Source organism: Mastomys coucha, unplaced genomic scaffold, assembly GCF_008632895.1.
Source record: "Mastomys coucha isolate ucsf_1 unplaced genomic scaffold, UCSF_Mcou_1 pScaffold23, whole genome shotgun sequence".
Taxonomy (NCBI): domain Eukaryota; kingdom Metazoa; phylum Chordata; class Mammalia; order Rodentia; family Muridae; genus Mastomys; species Mastomys coucha.
The window spans coordinates 44,642,858-44,659,883 of record NW_022196906.1 but is presented as its reverse complement, the minus strand read 5'-3'; the positions used below and the strand labels follow the sequence as shown (position 1 = coordinate 44,659,883).

Genomic DNA, 17,026 nt, shown 5'->3' with positions numbered 1-17,026 from the left:
TTTTTCTAAACAATTGAGTGATACTATATTCTTTTAGGAATCTTTTTTTTTTTTTTTTTTTAATTTGTATGAGTGCTAGGTCTGTTTAGCACATTATTGCAGTTTCCTTGGAAGCCAGAAGAGGTGATGAAACCTGTGTGACTGGAGTTATAGACTGCTGCTATCTGCAGTCATGTGGGTGCTGGGAACTCAGCCCAGATCCTCTGGAAGAGCAGCCAATGCTCTAAACCCCCAAGCCATCTCTCCAGTCCCAGTATTTTTCTAGTAAACATGGCTGTGTTAGTCAAGTGTTCAGAGTGTGGGACTGTTAATGGCCCAGGGTTACAGAGGAAGACGGGTTGAGAAGCCTTCAACCTAGGTTACCTCAGATGAGAAGACCAATCAGTTTAAAAAATCATACTGTTCTACCAATCACATTGTGTCTAATGGCTGCTGCCCTGAAAACTGTATAAAAGCTCACTGAACAAGTTGTTCAGGGTCGTCACCACCTCCTTAGAGTCTGGGACGGCCCCAGTGCACTGGAATAAAAATCCTCATGCTCTTTGCATCAATCAGGCTCCATGTGGTTCACTCAGGGGATCTCTGGTAAGCTAAGGCTCGATAGGGTCTTACAGTAATAGAGACAGAGAAAGGCAGAGAGAGGGGAGGGAGGAAGGGAGGAAGAGAGAGAGAAAGAGGAGAGGAGTAGAGAAGTAGAGGTCAGCCATGAACTCATGGGGGGTGGGGGAAAGGGAATAGGGAGAGAGGGAGGAAGGGCCAAGAAGACAGAGAGGGAGCAAAAAGGCAAGAGCAAGAGAGAGAGAGGGGGGAGAGGGAGATGGGGAGAAAGGGGGAGCAGGAGCAAGAGAGAGGAGGGGGCAAGCATCCCTTTTATAGTGAGTCAGGCACACCTGGCTGTTGCCAGGTAACTGGGGCAGAGCTTAGACAAAATGCTAACAGATGTAACAATGAAAACACCAACACCAAAGACACTGTTTTTATGCCAGGGGCATTGTAATGATTAATACGGATTTATTTTTGACAAATTTTGCTGTAGTCATTTCTGTATTAATCGATTCTGGAAGATTCAGGTATAATCGGTACATCTCAGAAACCTCAATCAATAAATCCACCTAAAAATAAAAAGTAGATTTAAAATCATGATACCAGACAATTGTGACCTGAGGGTTATGCTAGTAGATCCCTGCAGTCACTTTTATGGAAACCTGGTTACTACCACAGGAATTGGAATTGTGGATTCTTGAGATTTTGCTTACTAGCACAACATATTGTTAACTGGTGGGTCAGACACAGTGGCACACGCCAGGCCCTCTTACACAGAGAAACCCTGTCTGAGGGGCTGGTAAGGGGGTGTTAATTGTAACAGTACCACAAGTGTCACATCCGAACACTGTGTTGCAATCTTTGGGACTTACTATCAGATGGCAAGGAAATGTACTGTAGCCTGGAAGATATGATGTATGTTTCACAGTAGTGCCCTCAGCAAATCTTGCCTGATAATTTCAAATGCACATAAAGTAGCCAGGTAACTTACGCCTTTAGAAGAAGTGGGGATAAAAGGTTATTAATTCTTATTTGGTAGATTTCATAAGGCATCACAAAGAGGGAGAATAGACACTAACCAGTTTATATGCAGTCTCCAAATGCTAAGACTTAACAGCTGACAAATGGAATCAATCCAGAAAGGATAAAATAAGAAATTGCTATTGGCCACAGTGGCTGACTGAGACAAAGGTTAAGCAGCACTTGTTTAAAAAGCCTGTGAACAGGCAGAGGGCGAGGTCAGCCAATCCTTACATTTGGTTAAGATGGCAGCAATTCAGTTTAATGGCAGGAAGGTGCCATGATGGAAAGAATTATTTTATGTATTAAACCTAAAAATCAGATTAAAAATAAAAGTTTAGAGAAGCTAGTCTTGGGAAAGAATTATGGGTATAGTAGTGACTATAATCAAAGAAACAGGCACAATGGGCTAAAAGGAACTGTCTTCAAATTGTACAGCATCGTTTGGGCCCTCAACATTCCATAAGCAGGTAATCCACAGAAAATCCAAGAACAACATATTCTATGATAGCCTTTTTTATATATGTGGCCAGTGTGGATGCTGAAATGGGTAAGCTTCCTCCAGATGGAACTGAAATGGGCTTAACCATAGTGTGGGAAGGTAGGGAGCCAAAGGGGCCTTCCCAAGGGTCCCAGAGCCCTCCCACCTCCGTGTAGGCCTCTCATAGGTTCTGCTTGCTACAGTCTTAGGATTGCTGCTCCCCAGGAACTAGACCTTTGGGGTCATTTCTGAAGTGAGACTTTAAATTATTGTCCTCTCCCTCTGTGGTGGATGGGTTTACAGCAGATCACTTGCTTTGATATGTCATTGGTCTGGTTTAAAAGAAGAACCCAGTAGGCTGGAGAGGTGGTTCCATGGTTAAGAGCACTGGTTGCTCTCTCAAATGACCTGAGTTTGATTCCCAGCCAGCGCCCACATTGAGTGGTGAGTGGTTTTGCTTTGTCATGTATTCATGTCATGATATGCTTGACACTTCAACACAGGAATGAAGATGGTTATCTGAAGAAGGTTGGAACCTCTGAAATCGCGAGCCCTAACAAATCCTTCCTCTTCAAAGTTATCTTAGGCATCTGTGAGAGTGATGCAAAGTTGATGCATAACTGAATTTACACAGCACTTACATGCTATTCAATAGTAGAAAAACCTCAAGTATATGCAAATGCAAATGTTACTTGCAAACAATAAAACTGGTCATCAATGGATCTTCTCATCTGCAGGAGTTTCCCGAACCCCCCACCCCTGAGCTGCTTCCTCAGGACTAGTGCAGTGTTTGTTTAACTTACCTCAGAAACACTAAGTTCACAGAGAGATACTGACTTAATCCCAGGTAACTCGACTTTCAGCTCAATTTTCTGAGGTTTCTCGTTCTGATCCTTTACAACCTTTAATTCATAGGTAGGCTTCTTAACCTCCACCTGGACCTCTGAACTTGAAATCTCTTCTATAAGACATCGTCCTTTGGCTGACACTTGTTTTTTTGTCAATAGCACCTGAGGGAGGTGAGTAGGTTCACTCACAGTACTGCTTCTGATCCTCTCAAGAGTGTTTTCTTCGTGGAAAAAAGGGGGGAGGAATGCAAATATTACCAGGCTGTGAGCTTTAGGATAGGCAGTATTCACAAAGCCAGCTGATGACACTGCAGTTGTCTTACTTTGTAAATGATAGCTCTAAAGCAACCGAAACAGCTGGCCTTGCCACTCGGTGATAACCTACCTAGCAACTGAAGCTTGGGTTGGATTGGATTCTGGCACAGTTAAACAAACAGATGGAGATACCCAGAACCTCAAGGAAAGAATTTGCTTGGGAATCCTGCAAGATTTTGACATCTTTCTGAATACTCTGACATTTCTAATAATGTATATTTCTCTCTCATTCTTTTAAGATAGTGACTTGTTGCTTAAAAATTATGCATGGACTCCAAACCCAGAATCTGTCATCACTTCATTTTCAGCTCACATCCATCAACTTACCTGTTCTCATCATTGCTTTGAAGTTTGGGAAGTCAGTTTTAATGCCCATCAGACTTTCTTTCATTCTCTGGATGCTTCCTTTCAGTCTAAAACTAGCAACATGGTATGAATGTGCAAGTGTGAACTGGAGTCGCTCCTCGATGCACAGCATGGCCATCCTTATTAACTGATCTTTGATCCCTTGATCTTTTTCTGCCGCTTGCAGAACACCAGGATTGTAGGCAACATCAATGATGGTATAAGCATCTGTATGTAATTCAGAGACAACTTGATTCTTTAAGGGTTTTTGTTGGGCAGTATACTAATCCATATTAGCAAAGTTGCAAACTACAGATTCCAGCCTTGTGTTCTTAGAGCAATCACAGAAGCACTATGTTAAGCCAGCAATGGCTGGTCCAGAAAGGAAGCCAACACAAAGTTTATTAGGAGAAAGGGCTTTGAAGTGAGGGAAAGCCTTAGGCAACAGCAATGCAGTATATGGAGACCTAAGCATGATGGGAACTTAGAGGGAACTATGGCCTCCCTTTAAAGCCTGGAGAGGAGCTTCCTAGGCTGAGGATGAGAGGTAGTGTGGGAGAGAAAGCTAACTGCAGGGAGGCTGGAGATGATTAGAAACCATATTAAATGTGCATAAAACACACCAACTTGTTGGTAATTATTAATATTATTTCATAAATCATCATATTATAAGAATTAAAATAATCAGTATTATTTACTATGTTAATCATTTATTACTAATTAATATTGCCATCAAATGAAATAATTTTATTAAATATTTCTACCAGGTAAATCCTGGTCTTTGAATATATTCAATAAAAAATTCACATATAGCTGGTCGGTGGTGGCAGAACACTTTTAATTCCAGGACTCTGGAGGCAGAGGTAGTTGGATCTATGAGTTTAAGGCCAGCCTAGTCTACAGAGTGAGTTCTAGTCAGAGCTACACAGAGAAACCCTGTCTGGTAAAGACAACAACAACAAAAATTCCCACATGCTTTCTTTAATTCTTTATACCTGATGCCTCAGCGAAATCTTCTGGTCTGCCAACACTTATAGGTATAGGATGAGTGGCTGATTGTGGAGTGGGGATCCTTTCCCATTGACATAGGTTGATAAAAAGTACTTTTTCTTTTGGTTTCTAGAAAGTGAAATAATTTTGATATTGCCAAATGAGACTTGATGACAATATCCTGAAAGCAAGTCCTCACCTTTTTTTGTTTGTTTGTTTGTTTGTTTTGTTTTGTTTTCAGGGCTTCCCACATTCTAGGGAATTTCCTGCCAAGAGGGAGAGTTCTGGTCACTCAATCAGTGATTATATGAAAACTACTTGACATCCTGAACAATTTCCAAGCAAATTATTTGACTTGAATTTCTTTCTGTGTTTTGGTTCATTTGTTTGTTCGTTTGTTCCTTCATTCATTCACTCATTTTGCTATGCCAGGAAGCAAATCCAACTCAGAGCCTCACACACTAGGCAAGCATTCTACCACTGAGACACATTTTTTTTTTTTTTGCTACTTGATTTCCCCAAAGCTTCTGGCTCTTCATCCTAAATCCAACTGCTGTTCTCTCCCAGAGAACTGGACAGGAGGAGGAACTGAAGTTAACAAATGCTCCATGTGTTTTGGACCTCACATTACCGCTACATTATTCCAGAGTCATCCTCTGCACATGCACTCTCTTGAACCCACACATACACATAAACTATAATACATTAAAAAAACTTAACTCATTATAAAAAAAAACCCCTAACTCACTATAGCACTATTTTTCCACCTATCAGGGCAATAAAGTTGCATTAGGGGATTTCTAAAATACCAAGTATGAATCTTATTTTTACTCCTTCAGTGAAATCTTCCATGTGGCCTTATTTTCTGTTCAGAGAGAGTTTTAATAAACTTCTCTTTTGTTAAAGTCATGCTAGCAAAGGCTACTGTACCCCCTGGGTAGCCCAGAGTAGTTTTATTGAAGACCTCTCCTCCCTTGCACCAGCTCTACATACTAGGATCTTGGTCTGTAGACAGAGTTGAGGTTCTGGGTCGACACAGAGCTGTTTGCCATCTTTCAGCTCCTGCTGAATGAAGTTCTGGTAGCGCTCAGGGTCATTTTCAGCCAAATCATCGAGCATACTCCAGAACTGAGAAATGTGGGTGAGAAGACCCTTTGAGGAAGCCTTCATGATGGTGATGAGACAGGCCTTTGGAACCTGCAAAGACAGGACTTGAGAAAGGGCATGTAAGGTTATTTATGGCCTTATTTCTTCTTTCAGGGAAGGAGGAAGGCTTTTGCAATTGTGCTGGGGGAGGGTATCAACTGTTCTTGCTTCCTATGTCTAAAAGATTCCACACCCATACTGGTTTATCTTGGCTTTTCTACAGTCTGTCAGTCGAACCACTTCCTAAATTCTTACATTGTCTGGTCTTCACAAATACAGAGGGAACAGAAAGGACTTTTGTTTCAATAGTAGGATATTGGCTGACTTTGTGCCTTCCAGACCTGGAATTGTGAGAGGTGTGTGTGTAAAAAAGAAAGAAGGAAGGAAGGAAGGAAGGAAGGAAGGAAGGAAGGAAGAAAGGAAGGAAGGAAGGAAGGAAGGAAGGAAGGAAGGAAGGAAGGAAGGAAGGAAGAGAAAGAAAGAGGGGCAGAGAGATTGAGGCAGGGGCAGACATATAGACAGTATAGTAGCCGGGCGGTGGTGGAGCACGCCTTTAATCCCAGCACTTGGGAGGCAGAGGCAGGCGGATTTCTGAGTTCGAGGCCAGCCTGGTCTACAGAATAAGTTCCAGGACAGCCGGGGCTATACAGAGAAACTCTGTCTCAAAAACCAAAACAAAAAAGCAAAGACAGTATAGTAGTTAAAAATAGGCGCACTGGAGCAGTATGCTTACGTTCTTCCTAACTGCAGTCAGCTATGTTGCTTTGAGCAAGTAGTGTATATACTCAAAATAAAGATGAGAATTAAGAACACTAATACTTAAAGCTGGAACACTTGATAAACACTATGTGAGAGTAATAGTCAAAGATCCCGCCATCACCCTCCAGCCGCAACAGAGAAATGTCCCCAAAATTTTTAAAATGAGGTTTAGAGTCTTCAAATTATATATTAAAGTTAGATTAAATCAACAATGAATACACACTTAATCCAAACGTGTGGGGAGCACACCTCTTCTCTCAGTTTGGAGACAGCGACTCCGGTTACCATGGTAACCAGGCCGGGTACTCCACCTAACTGGGTCCGGGGAGTGCAAAGTAGAGCGGTGTCTCTCTATCAAGTTCCGGTTCTTTTCTCCAGTGCCGGACTGGCTCCGCAGCGGGCCCGTCCCGCTTCTCTCTCTGGAGAGCGCCGGCTTCCTTCCTGCACCCGTCAGCTTCCACGGTGACCGGCGAGCCCTCTCTGTGGGAGTCTCTGTGGGAGGGAAGCGTTTCCCCGGAGCACGACTTCCGGCCCGGAAGGAAGCCGCCGCCTTTTCTCCCACCCCGCCACGCGAGGCTGCGGCGCACGGTATGGGTGTGTTTGTGTGTGTTTGTGTGGGGAGGGCGTTTCGAGGGAAGGCTGCCAAGAGCGCCGAGGCTGCTGCGGGGCAGGGAGCCCGCTGACAGACATGGGGGTGCTTTCCCCGACTTCCCCTTGGAATCCTCCAGCTCCCCCCGAGGCACTCTAGACACTTCCCGGGGCCCAACGGAAGGCCGTGCCCCTGCCCCGTATCCCCATTCTGTCCCGGGAGAGAAACCGAGCCGCCGGGCGCCGTCCCAGCCCAGCGAGAGCGGGGAATGCCCCGGTCCGCTCGCAGGCCGCGTTCCGCGCCTGCGCCCGCTCTGGCCTGGGTCCCCGAGAGAGAGCCGCCTGGCGGGCTCGGCTGGGGGAAGGCAGCCGTAGCCTGGGCCTCAGGTCAGGGCACAGTAACCGGTGGGAAGGCTGCGTTTTCACGAAGGACTCGGGTGAAGCTGCAGAGCTGCCTTTCAGCCCTGACTCCTTGGCTTCCTGGGTCGGAGGAGATCTTGTAATGGAGTGGTTCTTCGTCTCACACTAACAAGATGCCTGATTTCCTCAGGATCGAGGGGTGAGTGAGCATCGGGACAGTGGCACCAAGCCCCTGCTAGCTACACTTGTGAATATCGTTGTCTTCTGGGTTTTGGAAAGTTCCGTACAGTTTAGGAAACAAAATGTCCTGAGTAGAGATATTTAGGTCATTTAAAAATTTTTTTACAATCCAGTTTATTTTTTTACTGTTGACATACGTGGTGTTTGATGCCTTCAAATCTACGTGTTTATATTGTTGCAAGCGAATTTTGGGGAGTTTTGAGATTTGATTTCTAGTCCGGCCACTTGACGCATCCTTTGCCTGGGACCATGCAGCCTGGGGGCAGGTTACAGCTTTAAGGAACTTGATTTTGAAAAGATGAGTTGGGGTAGAGTCCAAACTCGGGGATCCGCATAGGTTAAAACAGCCAACCGAAAATGTTTGGGGAATCAAATTGCATTTGTATTGAGCACGTACATACCTTTCCCTCTTATTTTACTCTCCATCATAACATTTACATAACATTTGCAAAGTTTTAAGTATTATAATTAATCAAAATACCCCCACTCATCCTAAATGTGGAAGAGCACGTCTGTTGGCAGGTGGTGGTGGTAAGAGTATGAGTAGTTCAGGGCTAGCTGAGGCTACTTAAGACCCTGACTAAAAAAAAAAGTCCTAATTTAAAATACACAGGAGTGTAGTTTATATGCAAATAGTATACCATTTTAAAAGAGAGATGAGCACCCTAGGATTGCTTTGTGTGTGTGCTTGTATGTTACCGAGGGACTGAGTCCAGCATGGCTCTTAGGCTAGGCAAATACTCTACCAGCCCATACTTGGATTTAGTTACCTTTAGGGGTCCTGGAACTGATCCGCCATGGATCTTGACTACTTGACAGAGAATTGTAAGGACTGAATAACATGGTGCTCATGGAAACAATTTTGAACAGCTTTGTGCAATTTTAAAGACTTACTGTACATCATCTCCTTTCATCCTTATACACCATAGTTCGGCATCATAACGGTGAAAGGAAAATTTTCCCTTAGATTTTCTAAGCTCAGTGATTTTTTTCTTTCTTCATTTCTTTGTTTCTTTATAATTTAATAAATTATTGCATATTATTGGTTCATTTCAGATTAAAGAATGTCACGGGTTCCATTGGGGAAAGTCCTCCTGAGGAATGTCATCCGACATACAGATGCTCACAATAAGGTAGGCAATACAACCTAGTTACTGTCAACATTTCTTTCTTTTTTGGGGGGGGGGGTGGGGTTTGAGACAGGGTTTCTCTGTGTAGTCCTGGCTGTCCTTGAACTTTGCCTGCCTCTGCCTTCCAAGTGCTGGAATTAAAGGCGTGAGCCACCACTGCCTGTCAACATTTCTCGAGAGCATACAGTAAACCATGAATTACGTAGGGAGATAACAAAGATGCATAAGAAACAATCATAGTTTAAAAGTACTATAACATGAGGATAGTTAGAAAATGCTTTAGTGCACCAAGGAAGGAATAAGGAAATCTGCCTTGGGAAAATTAGAATGATCTCACAGAATGAATGGTCTTTGATATTTGAACTGGTACACATTCCCAGATGCATTGTTTTTGACTGAGAATCATCTGCACAAATACAGGGCAGGAGAGCAGGGCCTGGTGATGCACATGAGTGACAATGTCTCCTGTATGTAGAGCTCTGATTCCAGTCCTACCCATCGAGCATTCATCACTCGGGGCAAGACATTATGCTTCTAGGAAGTAGGAGATACAGGAGTAGTGACAGAAGATAAGGTGCAAGTAGCAAATTAGAGTTGTTTTTATGGAACTTAAGAGATAACCTTTCTCTTCTGGGCAATAAAGAAGCCATCAGCTAGGAGTAGTGTCTTACATGTTTCATACCTGTAAGTGGTGTTTTACCCTTGTGGGGATGAGGTGGTGTGATTGCCACATATGTAAGTTTAGACTGGTGATTTGTCAGTGTGGTAGAAGATAGACGATGGAGAGAGGGGCAGTGTGGAGGATGATGGGGTGAGTGGTGTCAAGGAGCTTAGAGACAGAATCTAGGAGACTTTACGTGACACGATGCTGTGATGAGAGTAGAGTCCAGCAGGACCACTTTCTGTGACTGGGAAGGAAGTAACGAAGGACAACAATGACAAAGGACAAACATGAGAAACATACTTTGTTTGGTTTTGAATATATTTATGAATAGGAGCTTGGAGGCAAGGAGAAAAATTGGAGCTGGAATAAAACTTTGGGAATTTAGACAGTCATCTATCTAAGAGTGTGCCTGCAATGAAAAGATCAAAACCCCCTTGTCCCGTTTTCTTCAACACACTGTATTCCTGGCTTGGTTGTTCCTATCACTGTCAGCATCATAGTACTTAGGTGTTAAGTACTTGGGATTGAACCTGTGAATGACTGAGACTCTCTAAGCGTCTTGATCTCACTCTGTTCCAGGCAGGCCTTGAACTTATCACTTCCACTGTGACAGTGATTACAGACCTGTGCCCAGCTGTTACCTGAGTAATAGGTGGATGGAATTGTAGTGGTTACTTTTGCTACTTATACAGTTATGCTAATTCTACTTCCAGTTGCATTTGGGACCCTGGATTTGAGAGTGACAGCTAAAAACAAAGTAGTTCTAGCATAGGTTTAACCAAATGTGTAAGAAGACTTAGAAATAAATGTGCTTTTGCTTTTGGCAGTTGTCATCTGCTTTCCAGTATATTTTCTTGTAGCTATGTTGCTTTGTTTCTGTCTATGACAAGAATTTTAATATGAGCCAGGTATGATGTACATGGCTGTAATCTCAGCACTGAGGAGACAGTCAGGAAGTTTACTTAAGTACGTGGCTAGCCTGTTGTGTGTTGCAAGAATGCAGAGAACAAACAAAAAAGAGCTGGAGAGCTGGAGAGGTGGAGAGGTGGCTGCTTTTCCACAGCGTCTGGGTTTGGTTCTCAGCTCCTGCATGGAGCTCACAACCATCTGTGACTCTAGTTCCAGGGAATCGTTCACTCTCTTCTGGCCTCTGTGGGCACTGTATGCACATGGTACACAGCCAAAACATCCATTCACATAAAATAAATAAGACAAAAGTTAGAAACAAAACAAAATGGGTGGGAAGATGGCACAGGTAAAAGCATTTGCTATTGCAAGCCTAGTACCCAATTTCAAGCTCCAGAACTCAGATGAGAAGCCAGATGCAGTGATGCAAGATTGTAATCCCAGTACTCCTTACAGCATGGTGGGGGAATAGAGACAGAGGAACTGGCCAGAAGCTCAAGGGTCAGCTAGTCTGGAGTATGTAGTATAGCAGCAGAAAACAAGAAGGATCCTAACTCAGTAAGGTAGAAATCAAGAACTAACTTGAAAGGTATCTCTGACCTCCCCATGTGTGTACCATGGCGTGAATGTTTTTCCATCTCCTTCCCTTTCTTTCTCACTCTTTTTTTTTTTTTTTTTTTTTTTCTGAGACAAGGTTTCTCTATATAGCCTTGGCTGTCCTGGAACTCACTCTGTAGACCAGGCTGGTCTAGAACTCAGAAATCTACCTGCCTCTGCCTCCCAAGTGCTGGGATTAAAGGCGTGTGCCACCACTGACTGGCTCTTTCCCACTCTTGCTTGCTCTCTCACTGTCATACACACACAAAGTAAGTAAATAAAAATATATATCTATCATCTACCTATCTGTCTTTTCTTAATATAAAAAGAGATTATGCCTAGGGAATTTACAGATTTGTCCCTACTGGGCTATGGCATAGGCCTATAATCCCAGCCACCTGGGAGGGTGAGGCCAGGCTGGAGGACCATAAGTTGAAGGCCTGCCTAAGTAATTTAGATTTTTTTTTTTTTTTGAGACAGAGTTTCTCTATGTAGCCCTGGCTGTCCTGGAACTCACTTTGTAGACCAGGCTAGCCTCAAACTCAGAAATCTGCCTGCCTCTGCCTCCCAAGTGTTGGGATTAAAGGCATGTGCACCACTTGGCAGTAATTTAGATTTTTGTCTCAAAACAACACAATACCACCACAGAATAAAAATCCCATCACCAATAAAAAAATTATAAAAAAACAAAACAAAACCAACAGGCACAAGTTGGGAAGGGGAAGAGTGTGTACTGCACTGAGAAGGAAAACAAAAACGAAGCAAATCTGTCTCTAACCTGGAGGTGGAGATACACACCTTTGATCCCAGGCAGGAGGCAAGAGGCAAGAGGCAGAGGCAGTCAGATTTCTGAATCAAGGCTAGCCTGATCTACAGATCAAGTTCTAGGCCAGGGGTACATAGAGAAACTCAGTCTCCAAACAAAACAAAACAAAAACCAGAACAACAACAACAACAAAACCCAAAGCAAAAAGAAAACCTGTCTAATTGTTTTAAGAATATTGGTAAGGTCATATTTTAATGGTGCCTGCTTTGCTTTCCTGTAAGATCATTTACTGTTGTGATTAAGATCATTTATTGTATCTCAGAACCATGTAGGGTTATTATTTTCTGGCTGCAGTAGGACTGTAAAACTAATGAGGTAATCAGTGTGTCTTCTGCAGGGCTCAAAACCTGTTACTGCATAATTGTAGATTTACTGCATTGGACTGGTTAGTCAGTTTAGAGAAACTAGAAGTACTTTCCAGATCATATCCTAGTCTATACCCTAACAGTTGGCAGATTTCAGTTAAGTTGTTTTTTGTAATGCAAAGAACTGTTTTTAGTGGTTGGGTTTTTGCTTTTTTTTTTTTTTTAAACGTCTAGATTCAGGAGGAGTCGGACATGTGGAAAATCAGAGAACTAGAGAAGCAGATGGAGGATTCTTACCAGGGGACCAGAAGGAACACAGTACCCAGCAGCTCAAGGTGAAGTATGCTTTTGAGAACCAAAATAACTCTCATCTTTTTAGAATTACTAACTTTAGCTTTAAAACATTCTGTTACGTTGATAGATACATTCAGTTCAGCAAATCAGTAAGCCTTCCTTGTTTCCTAAATTTAGGTCCAAGCATAACAGTGGCTGCTGTGATAACATGACTAACCATACTAATCCTCAATGGGAAATTAAACATTCTCCTTGGACTACTGTCAATTTTAGACTTTATGAATTCTAACCTTGTCTAGTAGCTTATAAATTAAGATTTTTCTACTGTTCTTTCTTCCTCCTTCTCTCTTTTTCCTTTTCCTTCCTCCCCTCCCTCCTTCCCTCTCTTTCTTTCATCTTATAAAAATTGTATTTGATGGGCTTGGTGTCTCATGCCTTTAGCCCCAGCACTCAGGCAAAGGCAGGTAGATCTCTGAGTTTGAGGCCAGCCTGACCTACATAGTGGTTTCCAGGCCAGCCAAGTCTATAAAGAGACCCTATCTCAAAAAACAAAATTAATTTCTTTCACTTACTGTCTTGGCAATGTTTTGTATGATGTGTGAGTGGATATGTATGGGTGTGCCAGTGCACACTCGGAAGTCAGAACATAACTCAGGGATTTGTTCTCTGAACTGTAGGTTCTAGGAATAGAACTTAAGCACCTTTACCTCTAGCCATCCCTGCAGTCTCGTAGTTAATTCATTCAGCCATACTGTTCCTCCATTAGTCTACTACACCTTAAAAACATTTATTCTGGCAGGGCAGTGGTGGCACACACCTTTAATCCCAGCACTTGGGAGGCAGAGGCAGGCAGATTTCTGAGTTCGAGGCTACCCTGGCCTACAGAGTGAGTTCCAGGCCGGCCAGGGCTATAAGAGAAACCCTGTCTCGAAAAACCAAAAAAAAAAAAAAAAATTTATTCTACTCATGTCTATGTGTCTGTTAGTGATCAGCAGGGGACAGAAGGCATTGGATGCCCTGAAGTTGTAAGCTGTCTGACTAACATGGGTGCTGGGATTTGAACTAACATCTCCCAGAAGAGCAATAAATGCTCCTAACCACTGAGCCATAGCTTCAGCCCTAGGCATCTTTTTAAAAGCCACATTTACTATCTTTGCCGGGTTCATGGGCTTATATATTTCCTTGGTAATAATTTGAGTGTGAGTATAAAGGATTTTGCAGGCTTGACTGTGTTCTCTGGGAGGTGTAGGGTGTATTATGAGTAATTAGGGATATCTCTAGGGCTTCATATGCTTTTTAAGTATAAGAGATAATAGGTATATGAGATAGGTTAGAATCCTGATTTCTAAAGCTAGAAATCTAAATCTAAAGCTAGGGAAATATTAGAAGAAAAGAATTACAAGTGAGTGTGTTTGTGGAATATGTGGGCTTTGGTGTAGTACCTGGCTGAGTGTGACTGGTATCAATGTTATATGGTGCAAAGGTAGGGTCTCAGCATGTTCCATGCGTTCTCTTCATACTGCTTCATAAAGGGACATCAACGGATGGCTTATAAATCTAAAAGTTTGTCTCTTTTCATTTATAGTCGGATGAGAAGTGATGGTTTTGATGAAGAAAGTCAGAGAGACTACTGGAGGTCAAAGAATGAATTTTCTGGGGCCCTGGAAGATGATTTTCTTAAGGCTAAATCCTGGAACAAGAAGTTATATGATTATGAATCCAATATACCAGACAGGTTTGTGATTACATTCTTGTGATTCCTAATGGTGTTTGGTTTTAGAATATGTATTTGTTGAAATTAATTGTCCTAGGGCTGGAGAGATGGCTCAGTGGTTAAGAGCACTTGTTGCTCTTGTAGGAGACCCATGTTTTGGTTCCTAGCACACACAAGGCAACTTATAACTTCCCATAACTCCAGTTCAGGGGATCTAACACCCTCTTCTGACCTCTGTGGGCATCTGGCATGTATGTGTAGGCAGGTAAAACATTCATACACAAAAATTAATAAAAATAAATCTTCAAAACATTGTCCCCATAAAAGCTTGTAAGTGGATATACATAACAATACTTACAATGGCTAAGAAATGGCTACCGCCATTTGGATGAATGCACTAAACAAAATGTAGGCTTTCCTTACAGTGGAATAATACTTGGTGGTAATAAGTACTAATTATTCATGCTTAACCTTGAAAACTTTACAAATGTTAAAAGAAGTCTGACAAAGGCCACATATTCTTTGTATTATGTGTACTATATCCAGAATGGAAAATCCATAGAGACAGAAATAGTCAGGCTTGTTTTGGGCTACATGTTCTATACCTGGCATGCAAATCACTTTAGAGTCCCAGAATAGATAGCATGTTGTACGGTAGTGTGGGAGAAGACCTTCACTGCTAAAGAAGAGAGCATATGAATTCTTTAGTGTCTGGTAAAGACCACTACCTCCTGTGTCTGACATGATAGTACTATAGAAGGTAGAGCTATTACTGAACTATTGTGTGGTTTTACCGTGCCCCTTTTTTCTGTGTGTGCGCATGTACAGTTTTCATGAAATCCAAAATCTAATTTTAATTTCCAAAAATGATATGCAGTGCTTCATAAAATACATGTATTATGTTAACTTACAGATGGGGTCACAGTGGTTATAAAGAGTTGTATCCTGAAGAGTTTGAAACAGACAGGTAGGTAAATGCACTTACTGCAGCAAAACTAAACACCTCAGATGAATACAAAAGTGTGCCAGCAGTAGTGTTCCTAACATTTACAGAGGATTAGTTTGTCACTGAGAATATAACTAGGACCTGGAATGGTAGTGCATAGTTGTAGTCCCAGTTTTTCAGGAGCCTGAGGCAGCATTGCTAGAGTCTAGGAGTCCAGCCTGGGATATAAATAATGCCTTGTCTCCAAAACAAAGAAAACAAGCAGAATTTAGTTGGGAGACAATCCTAATGTATCTTTTAGACTGAAGTTTGTTCTGTAAGCCTAAGAGTTTATAAAAAATAACTTCATCTGTAGTGAATATGTTCTAAGATGCCCTAAACCTTAGATATTTTATAATCTATTTTATAGTCTGTCTTCCTATCTTCCATATATATATATATATATATACATATATATATATATTATTTTTATGAATATAGTACCTATTAAAACCTTCTTTGGGCCGGGCGGTGGTGGCGCACGCCTTTAATCCCAGGACTCGGGAGGCAGAGGCAGGCGGATTTCTGAGTTCGAGGCCAGCCTGGTCTACAGAGTGAGTTCCAGGACAGCCAGAGCTACACAGAGAAACCCTGTCTCAAAAAAAAAAAAAAAAAAAAAAAAAAAAAAAAAACAAACAAACAAACAAACAAAAAAAAACCTTCTTTGCTCTGTAAGGAAGTATCCATTTCTCTTAGCCATATAGAAATTGTTAGCATCATGCTTGTGCTTTGGGGTCATTGTTAAATAAAACAAGCTATACCAAACAGTGGATCTGATAACCCAGATGGCTGTAAATGACCGAAGGATGGTTGGAAGTAGACACAGGGATGATTCAGGTCCTAGGTGGGATACAGTGGAATAGTGAGGATTTTCATCCTCTTATTCAGAATGATATGCATTTAAAATCTTATGAATTATTTCTGGAATTGACCCTGGTTGGCAGGAATCAGAAAATGCAACTATGAATAAGGGAGCAGTGGTGTTTGGTATTTCATATGTAACTCGACCTGGCAGGCCAGAAGTTTGTTTTTTGACAGGATTTCCTATAGCTCTAGATGGCCTTGAACTCCTGATCTTCCTACCTCTACCTTTCAAATATTGGGATTATAGGTATATACCAGTATTCTTAGCTCAAGTTAGGGTTTTAAAGATGAGGAAATAAAACCATTGTAATAATAGATGAGCCACACAGTAACTATCAGACCTCTGGTTTGCTAGATATGTATGCTAGGTATGTATGCTAGGTATGTATGTATTGAGACGGTCTCTTTTTGTAGTTCTGGGGTGTAGAACTTGTTATGTAGAGGAAGCTGTCCTCAAACTTGGGAGGTCTCCTTGCTTCTGGTTTCTGAGGGCTGGGATTATAGCTGTATACCACCATACTGAGCTCAAAGTTCTGACTTAGAGTTCAGATGTTAATAATTTACCTAGAGTGCAGACATGTACTTTTTCTTCCCTCCATAAAAGCTTTGTCTTTTCTTTTCATTAGTAGTGATCAACAAGACATTACCAATGGAAAAAAAACATCTCCCCAGGTAAAATCTTCGGCCCATGAATCCCGAAAACATAAGAAGTCAAAGAAATCCCATAAGAAGAAGCAGAAAAAACGGTCACACAAAAAACAGAAGAAAAACAAAAAGGAAGCTACGGACATAACAGCAGATTCCTCAAGTGAGTTCTCAGAGGAAACTCGAGCTTCTAGTACCGGGAAAAGGAAGCAACCACACAAGAGCAAGAAAAAATCCAGGAAAAAGTCTCCTAAAAAGTCTTTACAGTTAGGGGGAGAAAGTGACACTTCTCAGTCAGATGACGGTTCCGCAGCTAGCAGTTCTGAAGAGATCGAGGAAAGAGACACTAAGAAAACCAAACGGAAAAAGAAAGAGAAGAGCATCCGTGTTCCCGTGCCTGACCCTGAGGTACAGGAGAGGACAAGCAAGCGGAGGAACTGGAAGGTGGCTACTGATGCCAG

General features: G+C 42.1%; 2 protein-coding genes across 6 annotated transcripts in view; one reads left to right on the top strand and one right to left on the bottom strand.

The window, feature by feature from the left end:
- Nucleotides 1–969: 969 nt before the first annotated feature.
- Pih1d2 (PIH1 domain containing 2) lies at nt 970–6,940 on the bottom strand. 5 transcript variants are annotated; one of them, XM_031344704.1, is made up of 6 exons: nt 6,671–6,940; nt 5,536–5,739; nt 4,548–4,671; nt 3,535–3,780; nt 2,848–3,113; nt 970–1,112 (listed from the first exon to the last, which is right to left on the bottom strand). In XM_031344704.1, the coding sequence occupies exons 2-6, from the start codon at nt 5,710–5,712 to the stop codon at nt 978–980; spliced, it is 948 nt and encodes a 315-aa protein (XP_031200564.1). In that variant the 5' UTR covers nt 5,713–5,739; nt 6,671–6,940; the 3' UTR covers nt 970–977. The 5 variants fall into 5 exon arrangements, with proteins under 5 accessions (XP_031200564.1, XP_031200562.1, XP_031200561.1 ...); XM_031344702.1 differs by having other exon boundaries at nt 6,764–6,846; XM_031344701.1 differs by having other exon boundaries at nt 6,697–6,815.
- Nkapd1 (NKAP domain containing 1) overlaps nt 6,916–17,026 on the top strand; it is a 12,039-nt gene continuing 1,928 nt past the window's right edge. Inside the window, exons 1-6 of the mRNA XM_031345691.1 lie at nt 6,916–7,035; nt 8,692–8,768; nt 12,298–12,398; nt 13,943–14,092; nt 14,985–15,038; nt 16,547–17,021. Coding sequence (XP_031201551.1) covers nt 8,700–8,768; nt 12,298–12,398; nt 13,943–14,092; nt 14,985–15,038; nt 16,547–17,021 — 849 coding nt within the window. The 5' untranslated portion in view covers nt 6,916–7,035; nt 8,692–8,699. The remainder of the gene's footprint in view (nt 7,036–8,691; nt 8,769–12,297; nt 12,399–13,942; nt 14,093–14,984; nt 15,039–16,546; nt 17,022–17,026) is intronic.

Excerpts from the sequence above, each read along its gene's own strand:
- Pih1d2 (XM_031344701.1), bottom strand. The coding sequence starts at position 6,735 with ATGGTAACCGGAGTCGCTGTCTCCAAACTGAGAGAAGAG. Across the intron at positions 5,740-6,696 it reads TCTCCAAACTGAGAGAAGAG|GTTCCAAAGGCCTGTCTCAT; the intron begins GTGTGCTCCCCA and ends CTGTCTTTGCAG. Across the intron at positions 1,113-2,847 it reads GTGAACTTAGTGTTTCTGAG|GTGGATTTATTGATTGAGGT; the intron begins GTAAGTTAAACA and ends TTTTATTTTTAG.